The sequence below is a fragment of the Gallinula chloropus genome (assembly GCF_964237585.1).
Source record: "Gallinula chloropus genome assembly, chromosome: 1".
Classification (NCBI taxonomy): Eukaryota; Metazoa; Chordata; class Aves; order Gruiformes; family Rallidae; genus Gallinula; species Gallinula chloropus.
The window spans coordinates 209,830,307-209,846,740 of record NC_140085.1 but is presented as its reverse complement, the minus strand read 5'-3'; the positions used below and the strand labels follow the sequence as shown (position 1 = coordinate 209,846,740).

General features: G+C 42.0%; 1 protein-coding gene across 2 annotated transcripts in view; it reads right to left on the bottom strand.

The window, feature by feature from the left end:
- CDK8 (cyclin dependent kinase 8) overlaps window positions 1-16,434 on the bottom strand; it is a gene marked incomplete at its 5' end in the record, with an annotated part of 83,629 nt that overhangs the window by 35,615 nt on the left and 31,580 nt on the right. For both annotated transcript variants that reach the window (XM_084279302.1, XM_084279303.1), the window contains 2 exons: window positions 4,947-5,087; window positions 8,136-8,246. In XM_084279302.1, the coding sequence (XP_084135428.1) occupies window positions 4,947-5,087; window positions 8,136-8,246 (252 nt within the window). The remainder of the gene's footprint in view (window positions 1-4,946; window positions 5,088-8,135; window positions 8,247-16,434) is intronic.

Sequence of the window (16,434 nt, the reverse complement as noted above, 5' to 3'; positions counted from 1 at the left end):
CTACAGAGTATTTGGAATTACAGTAAATAACTCACAGGAAAGCATGTTATTACAGCCCATGCAAGAAAGCAAGGTTCTGCAATCTCCTGAAAGCACACACATAATGAAACAAAACTCTTGGGAAATGCTGACAAGGAAAACAGGGATTGGGTTTGGGTTGGTTTGGGGTTTATTCTCCTTTGAAAGCAAATCACCAATGAGTCATTACACCACCTTTTGGGAAATAATGCTGGTTATCTGTTTATATACTTAAACAGGGTAGAAGACCAACCTGCTTTCACAAGCTGCTAACTTCTTTCAGGGGACTGCACAGCTTTTTCTACTATTTGCTTTTAAGTGTTTAGGTTTATTCCTTCAAAGGACCTCAGCTTTGGAAGCACTGGCGCACAACCAAAGGGCATTCCTGTATTTCTGAAGTCATCCCTGAGTATTGATGATGGAGATATCCTTGGATTCAAGAGCTCTAATGTGGAAAATGGTAAATCGGCAGGGTAAGAGTTCCATATGTTTAACTTCGCCTGAAGCACGGACTAAAATGATTCACAGCCAGAGCCTGGGAAGTGACTAAGATGTTGTCTACAAAAAACACCCTGGCAGCGACTTCTCCTCCTTTATTGTTAAAAGAACATCTTTCATGTTCCCGCTAATCCCAAACCTGGCAGCAGGTATCCTTGGGAAGAGTCCAGGTCCCATAAAGCCACATTCCAACTGTATTAAAGCTCATCCACCTGAAAGCTTATTACGAAGCGGCGCTCACCCCACAGCAGCAGATCACTGAGCCACACACTAGGAACACATTAAATAGGCTGCAGTATCCTGTGCTAGTGCTAGTTTGCAAACAGTCACATCCACCACCACACAAACCCAAACTAATTAAGGCACAGATGTTATGGACAAAGGCTAGGAGATTCTCCTTCCTTCAGCAAGAGACAGCAGGAGGGGAATGGGAAGCAGGAGCCCAGCACTGTTACCCATGTCCATACCTCACTTGCCAAGTGGCTGTTCATCCGTTCAGCATCCACTCACAAAGAAAGAGCCCAGAGAATTTATTACACAAATCTGGGAACAAAAAAGGTTTCATCATCTCTCAGCTGCAGTACTACAAGTAAGAGCTGTGAGACTTCCTGTGGGGTTTTTTTGTTTGGGGTGGTTTTGGGTAGTGGTATGTTTTTAAGCATTGCTGCACCACATGAGCACTTAATAATAGACTTTGCACTGAAACTACTTAAATTTAGCATTTGGCTAATATAATATTAACTTGCAAACTAATCTTACTGTCACCACACAAAACCAGTGGAGGGGAGTTCATCTCTTAGCTGAGATCCTGTCTGTTTGGATAGGCCTACTAGACACTAATTTTGAAAAAAGAAAGGAAAAATAAAGCACTTTTAAATGTTAACAGGCATTACATATAAATTGCCTAATAAAAATGCACTTTTAAATGTTAACAGGCATGGGATATAAATTGCCATACCAGGCAAAGGGACCTCTATTTAGAGCCCATTACTTGAAGAAATCTTCCAAGCACACTGCTAAGTCCATCCTCTTTCCTCCTGCTATTGAGAAAGCAGATTGATGAAAACAGATACACAGCCAGTCTTCTGCTTGTGCTTATTTTTAGTATGGAATAAGCACTTTGAGTACAGGAAGAAGTCCAATAGCTGGATATGATAAAGTGGAAAAAATACTAGGAAAAGAAGTCAGCAAAATGCAGTATGTTTCAAGCACGCTTGATAACTAAATTCAAAATATTATTAAAACTATAATTGATGCACTTTGTGGTAATTACATGGAGTGTTCTTATTTCCTTCCTGCTACAGTCAGAGCATGAATAAACAATCTGCTTTGAATTGCTTTCAGTCATGAAATTAAAAAAAGCTGAAGGATATGCAAGTCGAATAAGAAGTTTTAAAAGGACTGACATTTATTTGTTGAAAAATTTTACTGGTATTTTTCAAAAGACTTACAGAAAAGCTAACTACTCAAGCACAGCACTATTCAAAGCAAACAAATACAATCAACATCTCCCTTACTCTGATGGAAGTGGTGAATTGGCTTTCCTGTAACTGCTGAAGGAAAAAGCCAAAACAGCAGAGTTAACTACTTAAACAGTCGTGTTATTGCTAAGATTTCTATGCATTTCCTTTGGAAAAGATGAACCAGAACTAGGAAAAACACAATAGATAATTATTGTCTTCAAACAGTTTCTGCTGTTTCACACAGAATATAATTTATACAAATCCTACATGCATTAAGATTCTTTGATTCCACCATTACAAATTTCAGTCTACGTTTCTGTGGGTTTCATAACCATTAAGTTTTCCTGCCTGGTTTGTGGATGCTAGCAAGAAAGGAGTTGCTTCATTTTGTTTCTGATCACAGAAGTCAAGATCTCAAACAACCCCCAGAACATTACCTGCCTGAAAGTTTCATTAGGACATCTTAGAAAAAAGGAAAACTCAGAAATTTGGCCTGAGATGGAGGATAATTACTTTCCCAAGAGATGAGTTTTCATACCCTTTAAAAACATCCTTATCCTATGAGAGAGAGATGTGGCAAAGAACAGGTTTTTTTCTGCCCAGGTACTACATTCTTCAGCTTCCTACCACCCCCAAGCACCACCACTCTTTACAATAGGTACTATATGAAATGAAAGGAAGCATGTTGCTTAAGCAACTCTGTGTGCAACCATACACATATAAATCTAGGGAAACATAATACATTCAGAAACTCCAGCAAAACCTTTCATTTTAAAGGTACAGTAGGAGAAACACAGCAAATCTGTCCAGCCATCCAATCAGGAGTTAACACTGACGATTTAACACTGACATTCCTGAAAGTTGATACTGTGGCTACATACTGGAACAGAAATCCACATCTAAGAACAAGCATTAACATCAGTTGTGTTATTGAAATCCTAGTCTGGAAGCTGAACTTTGCACCAATACGGCCCTGTCTTGCTAAGACAATACACTAGATAGAGCCCCTTCTGTTGCTCAGGCTATTCCCAGGGCCCCTGATAAAGGAAGAAAGCAACTGACAGATACAAGTCCATCTTTTACCCTGCAAGAAACACGTGGCTTCTAAATCCAGCTCAAATTGAACCGTTTTAAAACAACAAACCCCAAGGTTTCCAAGGATGAGGCAGCACAGGCAGCCCCCGCATAGCTCTTCCAGGGTTCTTCACCAACATGGCTTGACAAGGTTCCAGTGGGAAGACCTCTCAGACTCTGCCTCAAGCTTTTGGTCTCTTCCTCAGATTATCAAAAGATAGCCAATTGTGATGGTGGTTTTTCTGCTGGAAGAAAACTTCATGCTGGACTGAGACCACCAACTCATTTCACATAGGTCAGAAAATGAGGTGGTAAATAGTTTTTTGCCACTGCCAACTTAAACTGTGTTTGAGCTACAGACCTAGATGTGAAAGGCTCTGTCATAAATTACCAATCTCCTGAGCCATCCAGTTAACAACATGCATGGTTTTCTTTTTAAACTCAATTATGCAAGTTTGTTAAGGTTCCTGGGACTGTAGAAAGTAAAACATGGGAAAAATTTAGATTCTTGGTGACAGGTCATTTGTTTTCCGTGTGCTTCTTAAAAATATACTGAAGAGCACCATCACAGGCAGAACACCAGAGTAAGACATTACAATTTTGCTTTAAAACAAAGTGTATCTAAGTAGAAGCATGCACTACATATTTCTACACTATGTTCTGCTCCACTATTGCATGAGTCACGACACAGCCACCACAATCTTTTTGACTTTCCTCCCCTCAGCGCTGTGGCTTTTGTTCCATTTCTAAAACCAGCAGCAAATTCAAAACACTTATCCATACTACTATTTTAATAAAGCAAAGCTTCCTTGTATTTCAGTTCAGAAAACATTATTTATCAAAGACAAATCTCTTCCCATCAGTTTAAACAGACTGGCACTCTGTGAAAGCATTTACAGGGCATGAAAATAGAAGACAAATAACTAGTCATTGACTACATTTCCAGGGATGCTATTAAAGTTATTTCAAAGACAAAATGTGACTCTGGAAGAGTAATAAGAAAGCCAGACTTACTGCACCAAGCAGAGAATAGCACTGGCAGTACTGACTTACAGGAATGAAACGTCATACTAAAGGTACTCTCACATACTAATGAAATTTCAGTAATTAGAAGCATCGCATACAGATAGCATCATATTTTGATGGCATTTTTTTTCAGTTTGCTCTGGTTCTTATTCTTAAACAACTGGGTCAGGAAAGCTACCCAATTTTAAACAACAGACAGAACCAGCCAAGCCAGCTATGGGCATATTTCAAAGGCAAATATAAAAGAATTTGTGAGATTCACCAACTTAAAACATTTAGTAGAATCTGCTGGCTAAGAAACACTAACCCGGGTTCACAACGTTTTGCTTCATTAGTTTATTTGCAGAAGTCTTCAAAATTTGGTGTGGCTGTATTTTTGACAATTATAAATATAATATATAAAGGCCTTCAAAAGTTACCTTTGTAAGTGAAACTGGTAATTTTAGGGAGGTTTCTTTCCCCCCCCCCAGCAGTTCTTACAGTCAATCATTCTCTCCCCCACCTACAGATATGCCATATTTAGTTATTTGTCTTGCCTGCAGTGATACTACCAGAGGCATTTTCTGTACCTTAACATGCCTGTTATTTAAATGAACACTTTTAAAAATAGTTTATTTAGAAAAATCAAAAAAAGGAAAACAGCCATCTGAGATACTTTGCTGTCATAAGCTTTTATATAAATCATATCATAGCTGGCTTTTCAAATTCGCTCTACTAATCAAGGCTGTCTGACTGCAGCATAAAAATATATGTTTATTAGTACCTGCCCTTAGCATAACGGTTTTTGCTTCCCAGTGACTTGTATTAAAAACAATCCTTGCTCTCAATCATCATCCCAGTGCTAAAACCCATTGTGGATCCACTTACCAAATCCCTGTGTAACACCCAGTTAGCATGCAGGTAGTGAATACCGTCTAGGATCTGATACAACAGTGACTTCACCATTCCCCGAGGTAACTGAACTGGTTTCTTGTTTGCTTTAGAAGCCCTGTGAAACTTGATTATATGCTGTAAAGGGGAAAAAAAAAAAGAAATAAAAATAAAAAGGTGTAATATTTTAATCTGTAGCATTGCACAAAAAAGATTGCCAACAGTTCCTTAGACTTCTCAGGCTTGGTTTATTCAGCCTTCCATCATTCATTTTCAAAACTAGAAACATGTACCTTAGGGACTAGAAAATTCATACCATACCCAATAAAGTGATCACTGTCCCAAGGAAATCTCTCAAGAATGAAATCAGTTGTTGCTGTGCTTTAACCCTGGCAGGCTGCTAAGTCCCACACAATCACTCGCTCATGCAGCCACAGTGGGATGAAGAATACAAAACCAATACAACTCTCAAAGCGAATTCCCTTGCAGATCACTGATCTCTAACAGTTTGGAGGGTTTAGGGTTGTTTTTTTTGTTGCACCTCCCCCCCCATTTGAGGGTTCTTTTTGTTAAGACAGGCTGACACCTTGTATATTACAGCACAGAATTAAAGGTGCATCACCTAACTCCTATTCTACTCTCAGGCAATACAGTAATAGTGACACCTAATGCTGGACAAAAATTCCTGTAAGCTGTACTGGGAGATTTACAGGTTTGAATTAGAAGCCCAAATGTATTAATTTTTTATTTACTGTGTCCTTAAAGCACAACACTCTCAAAACTGACGCTATTGGCAGAGCAAAGCTATAAATCTGTCCATCTGAAAGTCAGTTACCAAGCTAGAGGCTTTAAAAATCTTTAACAATTATAAATGTATACAGAGGCAGTGATGTCTGTCAACAACAAGGAGTCCAAAAGCATTTGTTGACTTAGCACTTGAGTGCTAGGTGCCAGTAACTTCAATAGCATGAGGTGTGCCACAGCCACGGTAACCATTTCCCTGTTTGTCTCCTTTAAGAGAGGTCATTTCTAGAACAAACTTTTTCATGTGTTCACTCTTTTCTGTAACAGCTCACACTTGTGTGACCATCAAAGCAGCATTGATCCTGTCCATCCAAAACCTGGCAACAAACTTCTAAACTGTGTTCTTCCTATGCCCCTGAGCTTCCACATTCCAGGTGCCAATCAGGTGCCCAACTACTCACGTCCCTTTGGGAAATGGCTTTTCCTCTCTCGCTGCAGCCCCTCTTTTGCATCAGGCATCAAGCCTGGCTCTCCTGGGAGGAAGAGGTAAAAATGGAGCTGCACAGAGAAGAGGAGCACTGCTGATAAAGGGACCATCCTTATCCAGTCAGCCAAGCACTATGTGCCTGAGCATCCCTAAGACTGAGCCACCTCTTGCCTTCTGCTTCCACTGACACCAAAACAAACACTGTTCTTCATGCAGTGGCCAGAGAGAAGTGGATCTTCAGAGGCAGGCAGAGGGCTCTCTTGGACCTTTTTGTTCCTGCTCTAATATATGCTATGACCTTTTCCCAGCCTTGTGTGAGACCTGCTGTGCTAGATCTGCTCAGCACTGGAGGTCTTGGTCCACAGCCAAGCCGGAGCCAGTCCAGTCAGGGCAGCTAGGTCTCCTGCATCCAGATACAGGGAACAAACAGGAACTGGTAGAGCTGGGGGTAGGGTGGGGTGTGAATTCTGGAGTTTGTAGTGGTATGTGCATGTGAACATAAAGGTCAAAATTGAGGGTCATTCCTAAGTTCCTGATATTCAAACCAGTGTCAACAGAGGTGCTTCTGTAGTGATTCTGGCTAAGTATTAAGCAATGCAGAAATGTATACACACAAACAAAGACAGGTCACTATTAGTCACAATCCTCCAAATACACAGCCCTTGAAGACATTTTGATATAAAAAACCCTCACACCTTCCTAAACTTCTGCAGTTTAACAGATCAGTAATACTTTTTTCATTGATCCTGCCATAAGTTATGTGCTGGTTTTTTTCCACTCTTGAAAAAAGCCTTACTCCATCTCCTCAAGACTTTGTGTTGTACATCTGCCTTAAGAATGTCTCAACATTTCAGCTGCTTGGGGGTTTTTTTTGGCAATGAAATCTCAATGCCAACTATCAGAACTTCAAAGACATTGAACTGGATGAAAGTATCTTTGATTCAGCATAGTTGAAGGCAAACTGACACACGAGTTTGTAGACAAATACCACTGAATTATTCCCAACTGCAAGGAACACCATTTTCAAAAGAATTAAGTTTGAATTTCATTTGTACCTCTTAGCTGTCTAAAGTGCATGCAGAGGAGCAAAACAACTCATGATTCATACTAAACAAGCCTTAGATGAAAATCTCCAACTCATTCCAAATTACACCTGTTGTACCCTTTGATATCAATCATCTTAATATCTTTTAAGGTTAGCATTACAATACTTGTTCCATTGAGGGCAATGCTCAAAATGTATGCCAGCTTTAATTCAAGGCAATTCAGGGAAGTCATGGTTGCATGGGGCTTTGGATTCTTTGCAAGGCTACTTTATTTTTTAAAGCATTCCAAATGGTTATTGAGGTTACAGATTCTAAGATAAGAGAGTAAAAGGGGTACATATCTTAAAACAAACGTAGTTTGCCTTCAATTTGTTTGTATTTTAAAGCTGTATCTTGTAATTAGGAATAAACAGCCTTCCTCCCAAATATATGAAAGCAGATGAGTTGAATAAAAAGCTCTTCCCACTGCAACACGAATTACATTTCAATGACATGCAGTGGCATTACTCCAGGTATTTACGGATGACACATAAGGTAACTGAAACCCCAAAGTGCTCTATTCAGCCAAAAAGTTTGCAATTTTTCAAAGGGAATCCACCTGCATAATCAATTACATTTTCCTCTACCCTACTTTGGCATTAACCAAGGGTTGTATTTGCATTTGTTTAACTAGATTTCTAGCTACTGAAAGCTGAACAAAGATGGTTATCTTCTTAAAGGGTCACAGATTAACTGTGTAGCATGCTTACTCAACATTTTCCATTGCTTTTCCTTTAGTACTCAAAAAGTTTCCATTCAACATGACCGAAAAGGCTATATACTGTTTTTAAACCAAAGCATCTCCCCTGACCTTGTCCCTTTTCTACAACTAAAACTCTAAGCCTGGTACCTACAAATAATTCACCTTACCCAGAGGTCATGCTCAGCGTAGTCAAAGAGAAGCCACACTTTCCTGTCAGCATGAGAAAGAAACACCTTTTGCAGAGAAATGACATTTGGATGCTTGAGCTCCCGCAGCAACTGCAAAATAAAGAAAGTCCACAACAGTTATATCCACACATCCAAAGTTGTGAAAGGGCTGGAAAGATGAACACTTTAATATTCTTTGCTACATATTCCACAGTACAAACAAGACAAAGTTGAAATCTGCAAGTCATGGAACACAGCATGTATTTTTTTAATGAAAGAACCAGTGATTAGTTTGAAACCAAAACTGAAAACGGGTCATAACGCCCTTAGGGCATTCACTTCCTAGAAGCTGAAGCCCATGGAAGTTTCACTATTATCCAGGATAAAGACAACCCTGCAAACAGCCAGCTGTGGCATCTGCCCTTTCCCATAGGCTGTAATCTTTGATAGAGCCATTTGGGGTATCCAATTTTCTCCTGACTCCCAATTATCTGAAAACCCTGTGTTTTGGTTGCAGCCATTCAAGGCTGAATGGGATGACTCATTCAGAGCCTGTCAAGGCAGACAGCTAAAGCAAGATGTGGCTTGTAAAATGAATTCAGCTAATCTACAAGGTCACCACAACCTACAGAAGGACCAACTCCCTCCCACAACATCTATTACACCAGCTACACCACCTTCAGAAGCCATCAACGAAGCAGGTCCCAGTTCAGGAGAAAACTATCCCTGACACACAAAGGCAATGATTTTCTGCTGAGTTCCTGAGGTGAAATGACTCACGGCACTAACAGCAGACCCAACACTAGTGAAGGGACACAGCTAGGAGCAAGAACTTCACTCCTCAGGGGTGAGCCATTTAACCAGCTCAGCTGCTTTAGAAACTACAGCTTCAACCCCCACTGAAAGGAAAACAGCTGAGAGAGAGAGCTCACAAAATGTGAATGCAGACAGCATCAGTCCACCTGAGCTCTACTGGTCATGTTAGAATTATACTGTACTCACTGACCGCTCTTCAGTGTGGCATTTCTTGAGCAAAAGGACCTGGCCCACTGAGCTTTTATGTCATGTATGAAATCAGAGGACTGAGGAGGCAATGCAACGTTGCAAATCAACACAGAAGGTGGTAGGTAGTGAGGCACTGGGACAGGTTGCAGAAGACCCATCCCTGGAGGTGTTTAAGGCCAGATTGGATGAGGCTTCGGGCAGCCTGGTCTAGTGAGGGTGTCCCTGCCCATGGCAGGGGGCTGGAACTGAATGATCTTTGAGGTCACTTCCAACCCAAACCATTCTGTGATTCTATAGTTTCAGCATGTTAAACCTCTCAAGATTTGCAAAGTTATTACATAGAGGAATTTTAAGGCAGGTTCTGCAAGAGCTACAGAGTTCTGTAAATACCTGTAATTCCTCCAAAGCATACAATGACACCATGGGGAAAACCATGAAATGCTTACTGGTAGGTTTTTATCAATTACACGTGGGAGCCATCTGCAGTAGGTTGACCCCAGCCAGCAGCAAAGCTCCACACAGCCACTTGCTCACCCCCCTCAGTCAGATGAGAAGAGCAAAAAAACCCAACAGTATCTGTGGGTGAGGATAAGACTTTAATATGTAGAGGAAAGAGGAATTAGAAAAAAAAAGCTGACACAAGTGATGTAATGGCAATCACTCACCATTTCCCACAAGCAGATGGATGCCCAGCCAGTCTCAGAGCAAAAGCTACCTCCCCAAAGGGAGCAGGGGCAGAGTGGGAAAGAGGGCAATCAAGGACACTGTGCTAACACTGCTCACCAACAGTCAAAAACACTGTCAGTGCTGCTTTAGGGGTAAATCCAATACAGGACACCAGGTTACCAAAACCATGTCATGGTTTTGCCCCAGGCAGCAGCTGAGCATCAGGCAGCCACTCACTCGCTTCCCCCTTCACAGGGGGAGAAATGAGATGGGGGTGAGGGGGAGACCTCTCAGGCTGGGATAAGGACAGTTTACTGGGACAGCAAAGGGAGGGAGAATAACAACAGGATTATAGCAAAATATACAAAACTGGTGTTATACAATGCAGTTTCTCACCAAACCTCATAGCCCTGACTGAACAGCTCAGAGCCATCCCGAAGGAGATGACAGGACAGTTCAGCAACTATGTGCCTGTTAAAATTTTATCAGTTCCTGTGGCCAAATGACACACCTGTAACCAGACAATAGACTATTCTTCTATGAAAGAGGCAGGTACTAGTCAGGGCTTTAGAAAATAACGTAATTTTCCCCTTCAACCCCTTCCTGTCCCATTTTAAGTCTCTCCTACTCCTTGTTTCCCAGGTAGAAGCTATCACCCACTTTAAAAACCCAATCTCTTCACATCATGTGTGATCCACCTCTGAGGAGAAACCAAAACCCATCACCAAAGCCAGTCCAAAATAGGACAAAAAAATGAGAGTAATGCAGCAGAAGGGCTCCCTGACTATATAGGGAGGAAACATGGACACAATCCTCCTTTGTTCCTGCTAGGGGTCATCAATCCTGCGGTCTCTGAGCTTCACAGCATTCCTCCTGTTCTGCTAGATGACAGGCGGCTGCTCTTTCCCATTTCCAAATCCTGCCAGTAGCAAGCAAGGCACAAGTAATTGAGTGTGCAGCTCCTGCAGGCACACACAAAGCTCTGCCCACACACGGTACAGACGTGACCAGCCACACAGTACCAGCAGAGGCAGAACAGCATCTTCTTTGCAGGCATCCACACAAAACTGTAGCACCACAACTGCCCTGGATCCTGTTTCTCTACTCTGGGTAATCAAGGCTTAAAGTTTCCATACATGCACACACATCTGCAGGTCCCTCAGACTCGGGTGCAGGCCCTACCTCTGCTCAGTATCCAAGCACAGACACTGTGCCCTTTCATCCAGGTTCCACCTCCGACATCAAGTCTCTCCAGATTTCAGTCTCCTCCTGGCTTGCTGATTCTGCATGCTTGAAGTCACTAGCAGATCACACCCAAAACCACTCTCACAGCTCTACCAGATAGCTCATCTCCTTCTCTTCTTACCTTTTTCTTACCTTTTACCCTTCCTCCAAACACCCCATGGCAAGTTTTACACAGTCCCAGCAGCCCCTCAAATACCCAATAAACCTCTAACCTCCTGTAAGACCCATAGCAATCTGCTTTCCCTTCTCATCTGTCACAAAGCCCTGGATGAATCTCTCTGGGGGATACGCTGCAACAGGTTCTTTTTGTGGCCCATCACGAGCGTTTTAAGAGTTCTGGTCTTTGCTGCTGTCTCCAACAGCAGCTGTTACGGTTTGTGCATCCGTGTGCTCAGTTTATCACCACTGCTGGTATTTTGCCTTGTATGCTGAATAGCTATCAGCTATGTACAGTTTCAGTCTGCATAAAAAAATCTGATGGGTTTGGTCAAAACTAGACAGCCACAAGCACCTCAGTGAACAGGATGGCTAATATACATCAGCAAAGCCATCAGAATATGGAATGGATTGCTGCAGTGGTGACAGATGATCCCTGAATCACTGTCTTGGAAAGGCTGAAATGCTCCAGGACAGTCATAATGCAGAGTGACAAATGCAGACGCTGTCTGAAGGACAGAAAGAGCTCATGCAGATGATATCACAAGGGCTGTAAAGAGCATTTCCAGCAACCTCACCCCTCCATGAACCAGGCCTCTCTAGCCCATATGCCACATGCCTTTCCTACCAGATGACTTGCCTCGTGACCAGCAGCTGAGAGAGTTCACTGAAGACAAAAACAGACTGCAAGAAACACAGTTTCACCATCAGTACGATGCCTGTTAATGATAAAGGCCGTTTCTTGACCTAGTGACCCTGATACCTAATTGCTTCTGCCTATCCCAGTTCAGTTCTGTAGAACACAAAGAAAAATTATGCATTTGGCTCTTGATGAGTTATCTTCATTTTCACATTACATGATGTTTTAAATTCATTTCTACAACCAGAAAGGTTTCCCTTAAATTAGTTGATCTGGCTGTTCCTTATGAAGAAGGAAGACCCCATGGACCTTCAAAGAAACAGAAATCAGCAAAGAATGAAGAAGCTGATACATCTGGATTGACTTGAGTGTTGCAGCCCCACGTTGTCCCTGGCTGGTCTTGCCCTTGCTTTCATAAATTTCATTCAAGACACAGGAAGGGAAACAGCATCCCTATGTGCATGTCCTGGGCTCACAGTAAGGTCACTCGGTCTCCCTCTTCAAACACAGAAATAGCCATCCCACAGCCATGGGGCAGCTGAGAGACAGTAAATGAAAGTGTCCTAATGATGCATAAAATCGTTAAATTGCTTCATAAAAAAGGGCAGAGCAGGGTAAGACAGGACATGATTAAATAATCAACAGCCGCATTAAGGCAGCCTGGCAAACTGCTGCATGACTAAGGCGAATCTTGCCTTGCTCAGGGACACTAACGATAATTACCTTTGCGACTAAGTGTGAGCTGAACTCAGCACAAGTCTTGATGAACACCATCTCCTTCCTTCCACCGGTGCTATTCCCACATTTCCCATACAGCTTTCCACCACAGCAGACCTTTCATGAGCCAAGACATCGCACTCATCACACACACAAGGGTTTCTAGTTTCTAGCTTAACCCCCAATGCCATCCCATCCCCACTTTGAAGCTTGCTGCTTCAAAGCAGGGACCATAACCAGCTACATGCTGGCGACACTACCATGTCTACTTCTATAACTGAGCTAAGACTCATTTGCTAGAGGAACTGGCCAGATGACCTGGCCCAGAAGGAACTTCTCCAACATCCTGTTTCAGGACAGTCGCTATTTTGGAAAAGGCAACTCTGTGTTGTTCCTATGAGCCCTGTGAGTTTCTCCCCAAGCTTAGGATACTGGGAAATCTGGCTAAACACAAATCCGTTGGCAGTACCAAGCAAAACATTCCTTTAAGCAAAAATCACTATTGTGTCATCTTGCTGGCATGATGGTGTGAACTCAAAATCATTGTCTTGTGCTTCAACAAGGCTTACATCAATTCCACCAAGCGATCCAGCAACAAACAAATCATGTATTGATTGTCATGCCATGGCTTTAAGATGGAAAATGGGCAAGTAGGGACTTGGAACAGAAAGCAGATTGCTGTTGATGCTGAAGAAATAAAAAAAAAAAGGGCAATTTCCAACCAGAAGACTGACTGTTTAGTCCCCCTGTTACAGAAAAGATACCAGTGGAAGCGTGGCTACAACCGATGAGCACAGGCAGTAGCCAGACATGACCTGAAACACCCTGCACAATTCGGGGAAGGTTAACTCCACCTGCCAGAGGGCAAAGAAGGGCCAAGCCTATGTGCTTGGGAAGGGAGAGCCTACGGCCTACTGGGAAGCCAGCAAGCCAAGCCAGCATCCTTGGAGCCTGCCAAAAAGCCAGAGAAAGAAACAGCCTATGAAAGCGAGAGAGAAGAGCTATGCTAACTAACTGACAATGCTATCAGAAGGACAAACTAGTCATGATTAATTTTGGCTTAAAGGCTGAAAAATGTTGGAGTCATCACTAGGATGAGACCCAAGAACTGCCTTCAGAGGTATTTTTTCTTCTCACAAGTTTAACTTGTAGTTCGCCCATTTTCTGGTGGCACACTTTGTTTTGCTACAAGAGCAGGATGACAACCCCAGAGGTGTTATCCAACTCTATATTAATAAAGTAAACCTTTTAAAATATTCAAATCACTAATTCTTAGCTTCCCAATCACTGGAGCAGTACAACTACTTTAAGCTTGTTATTTAAAGCAAACCCTACACTTTACTATACAAGTTCTAAAATCCCAAGTTGGCTCAAACTACTATCCAGTAGATTCAAGATCTGTTTGCCTCAATGCAGATATGATGTTATAGTTTTATGTTCTCATGAGTCAGATATTGCACAGTACTAAGAAAGAACAAAAGTACCTGCTGAAAATGCATGCTGTTTTTCCTTTCCAAGGTGTTCAAATAAGCTGACAATGGCAGTGCAACAGAAAAAGTTCTAATACTGCTCACTCTAATTATTATGAGCCTGACTAAGTTTTTGAAGCTCCAGTTCTTCAGACATATAACCATGTGTAATTCTTACTTTATTTTCTTTTGGGTTTACTTCTTAAGTCAAAAATGTTGCAAAAAAAGCAGCTTTTTGTCAGGAAGGAAAAATAAAAAAAAGGACACTTCAGTTCTTAACTTTTGTCATTTCCAAACCAAATGAGTCTTAGGTCAGTATTTATTAGCACCTCTCATGTCCAAACACATTCAAAGTATTAGTAGAGGTGTTATCAAAGGTGGTATCAAAGTAAGGGGGTGGATGAACAATCCAGACGAAACCAACTCTAGATATCAAGTTTGGTCAAATTATGCAGTTCAGAGAACACTATTCAACTCTCCACCATTTAAAAGGTGCCTTGGTTCCACTTTATACAGAACTAAAAATACTACCCTCCCTTTATACAGAATCTCTCAAGAATACCACCTGTAGCCCTGTAACACAGCTTGGTAAAGTTCTCAGTCGCATTTTACATTTTACCTGGTTACCCAGGGTATGGAGAAGGCTGAGATACTCAGTGAATTTCTTGCCTCAGTTTTCACCAACAGTCTCTAGTCACACTGCCCAGGACAGAGGAAACAAAGGCAAGGACTGGGAGAATGAAGAACCACCCACTGCAGAGGAAGATCAGGTTCAGAACATTTAAGGATGCTAAAGGTGCCCAAGTCCATGGGACCTGACAAGATGCATCTGCAGATCCTGAGGGAAATGGCAGGTTAAGTGGCTAGGTCACTCTACATCGTATCTGAGAAGTCATGTCAGTCCAATCAAGTTCCCACTGACTGGAAAAGGGGAAACCTGTGCCTGGTGGCAAGATCATGAAGCAGATCCTCCTGGAAAATGTGCTCAGGCACATGGAATATAAGGAGGTGACTGATGACAGCCACACAGCTTCAATAAGGGCAACTCATGCCTTACAAATCTGGTGGCCTTCTGTGATGGGTCTACAGCACTAGTGGGTAAGGGAAAAGGTTTGGGTATAATAAATACATAATCTACCTGGACTTGTACAAAGCATTTGACATTGTCCTCCACAACATCCTTGTCACTAAAGTGGAGACAGACATGGATTTGACAGATGGACCACTCAAGTGGATAAGGAATTGGATGGATGGCAACATGAGCGGTGTTCCTCAAGGGTCAGTGTTGGGACTGGCACTGTTTAATACCTTTGTCATCAACATAGGCAGGGCAATTAAGTGCACCTTCAGCAAGTCTGCCAAAGACACCAAGCTGTGTGGTATGGTCAGCACTCTGGAGGAAAGGGATGCATTATACCCAAACCACCCCTGCAGGTTCCTACCACTTCCCATGAGTCACATTAAACAACAGTGCGACCAAAGGATGGTTCAAGTCACCTTCCCTGTGTGAGAGAAAACTAACTGAACTGTTCATGAACATGAACTTCCTCATCCTGCAGCCACACTATCATCAGATCCAACACAGAAGACATCACTTTTTATGATGACAGCCTACATTTGTTATAACAGGAAACCACAAAATCCTAAGAATGCTCAAATGTCTCTGAGGCAGACCTAAAGAGTGGAAAAGGTTAGAGAAGCCAGCTACTTATTGTTCTGCAGTTTTCTGTCCCAGCCCTGGCAGGCTCAAGGCTGTTCTAGCTTGTACAAGCTGGATATGGTGCTTGGAGGACACCATGCAGATAGGAGATGGGCAGAGTATGGCATCACTCTCCCCAGACCTGTTTTGTCCTGTTCAGCATTTCCATCACAGAGTTTCTGCCCCATACCTAGCAGTTCCTCCCCAGAGCCAAGTCAAAAAACAATGCTATCAAAAACAACTATGTGGTGCTTTTTCATATGAAAACAAGCTTTTCAGGGATGTTTCTGTGAAGCAAACCAAGCACCAGAAAAAAACCACAACAAAGCTAAGTGGAAGTACTGCAAAAAAATTTAAAAAAAAGGCAAACCAAACTAAAAATCCCCAACCCAAGCAGCTTCTCACTAGCCAAAGGAAGCACAGTCAAGTGACACACTTGCAAACATGCTAAAGCTCAATGAAAACTACTAATCAACAGGAAAAATAAAAGTCAGAAGGTAATTTGATTACTTAAAAATCCTGCATAGGAAACTGCCAACTGAAAATGCTGCAGCTCTATTTGAAAGCTGGTTAACTACTCCAGCTTCCTACAGCCTTGAAGAACTCTCCTGCTTTGCGAACTGTGAAATAGCATTTGCCGCCCTATTCCAGGTGGATGGGCTTTAATGACCTTCTTCCCTGTGATTAAATCAGAAGATGAAT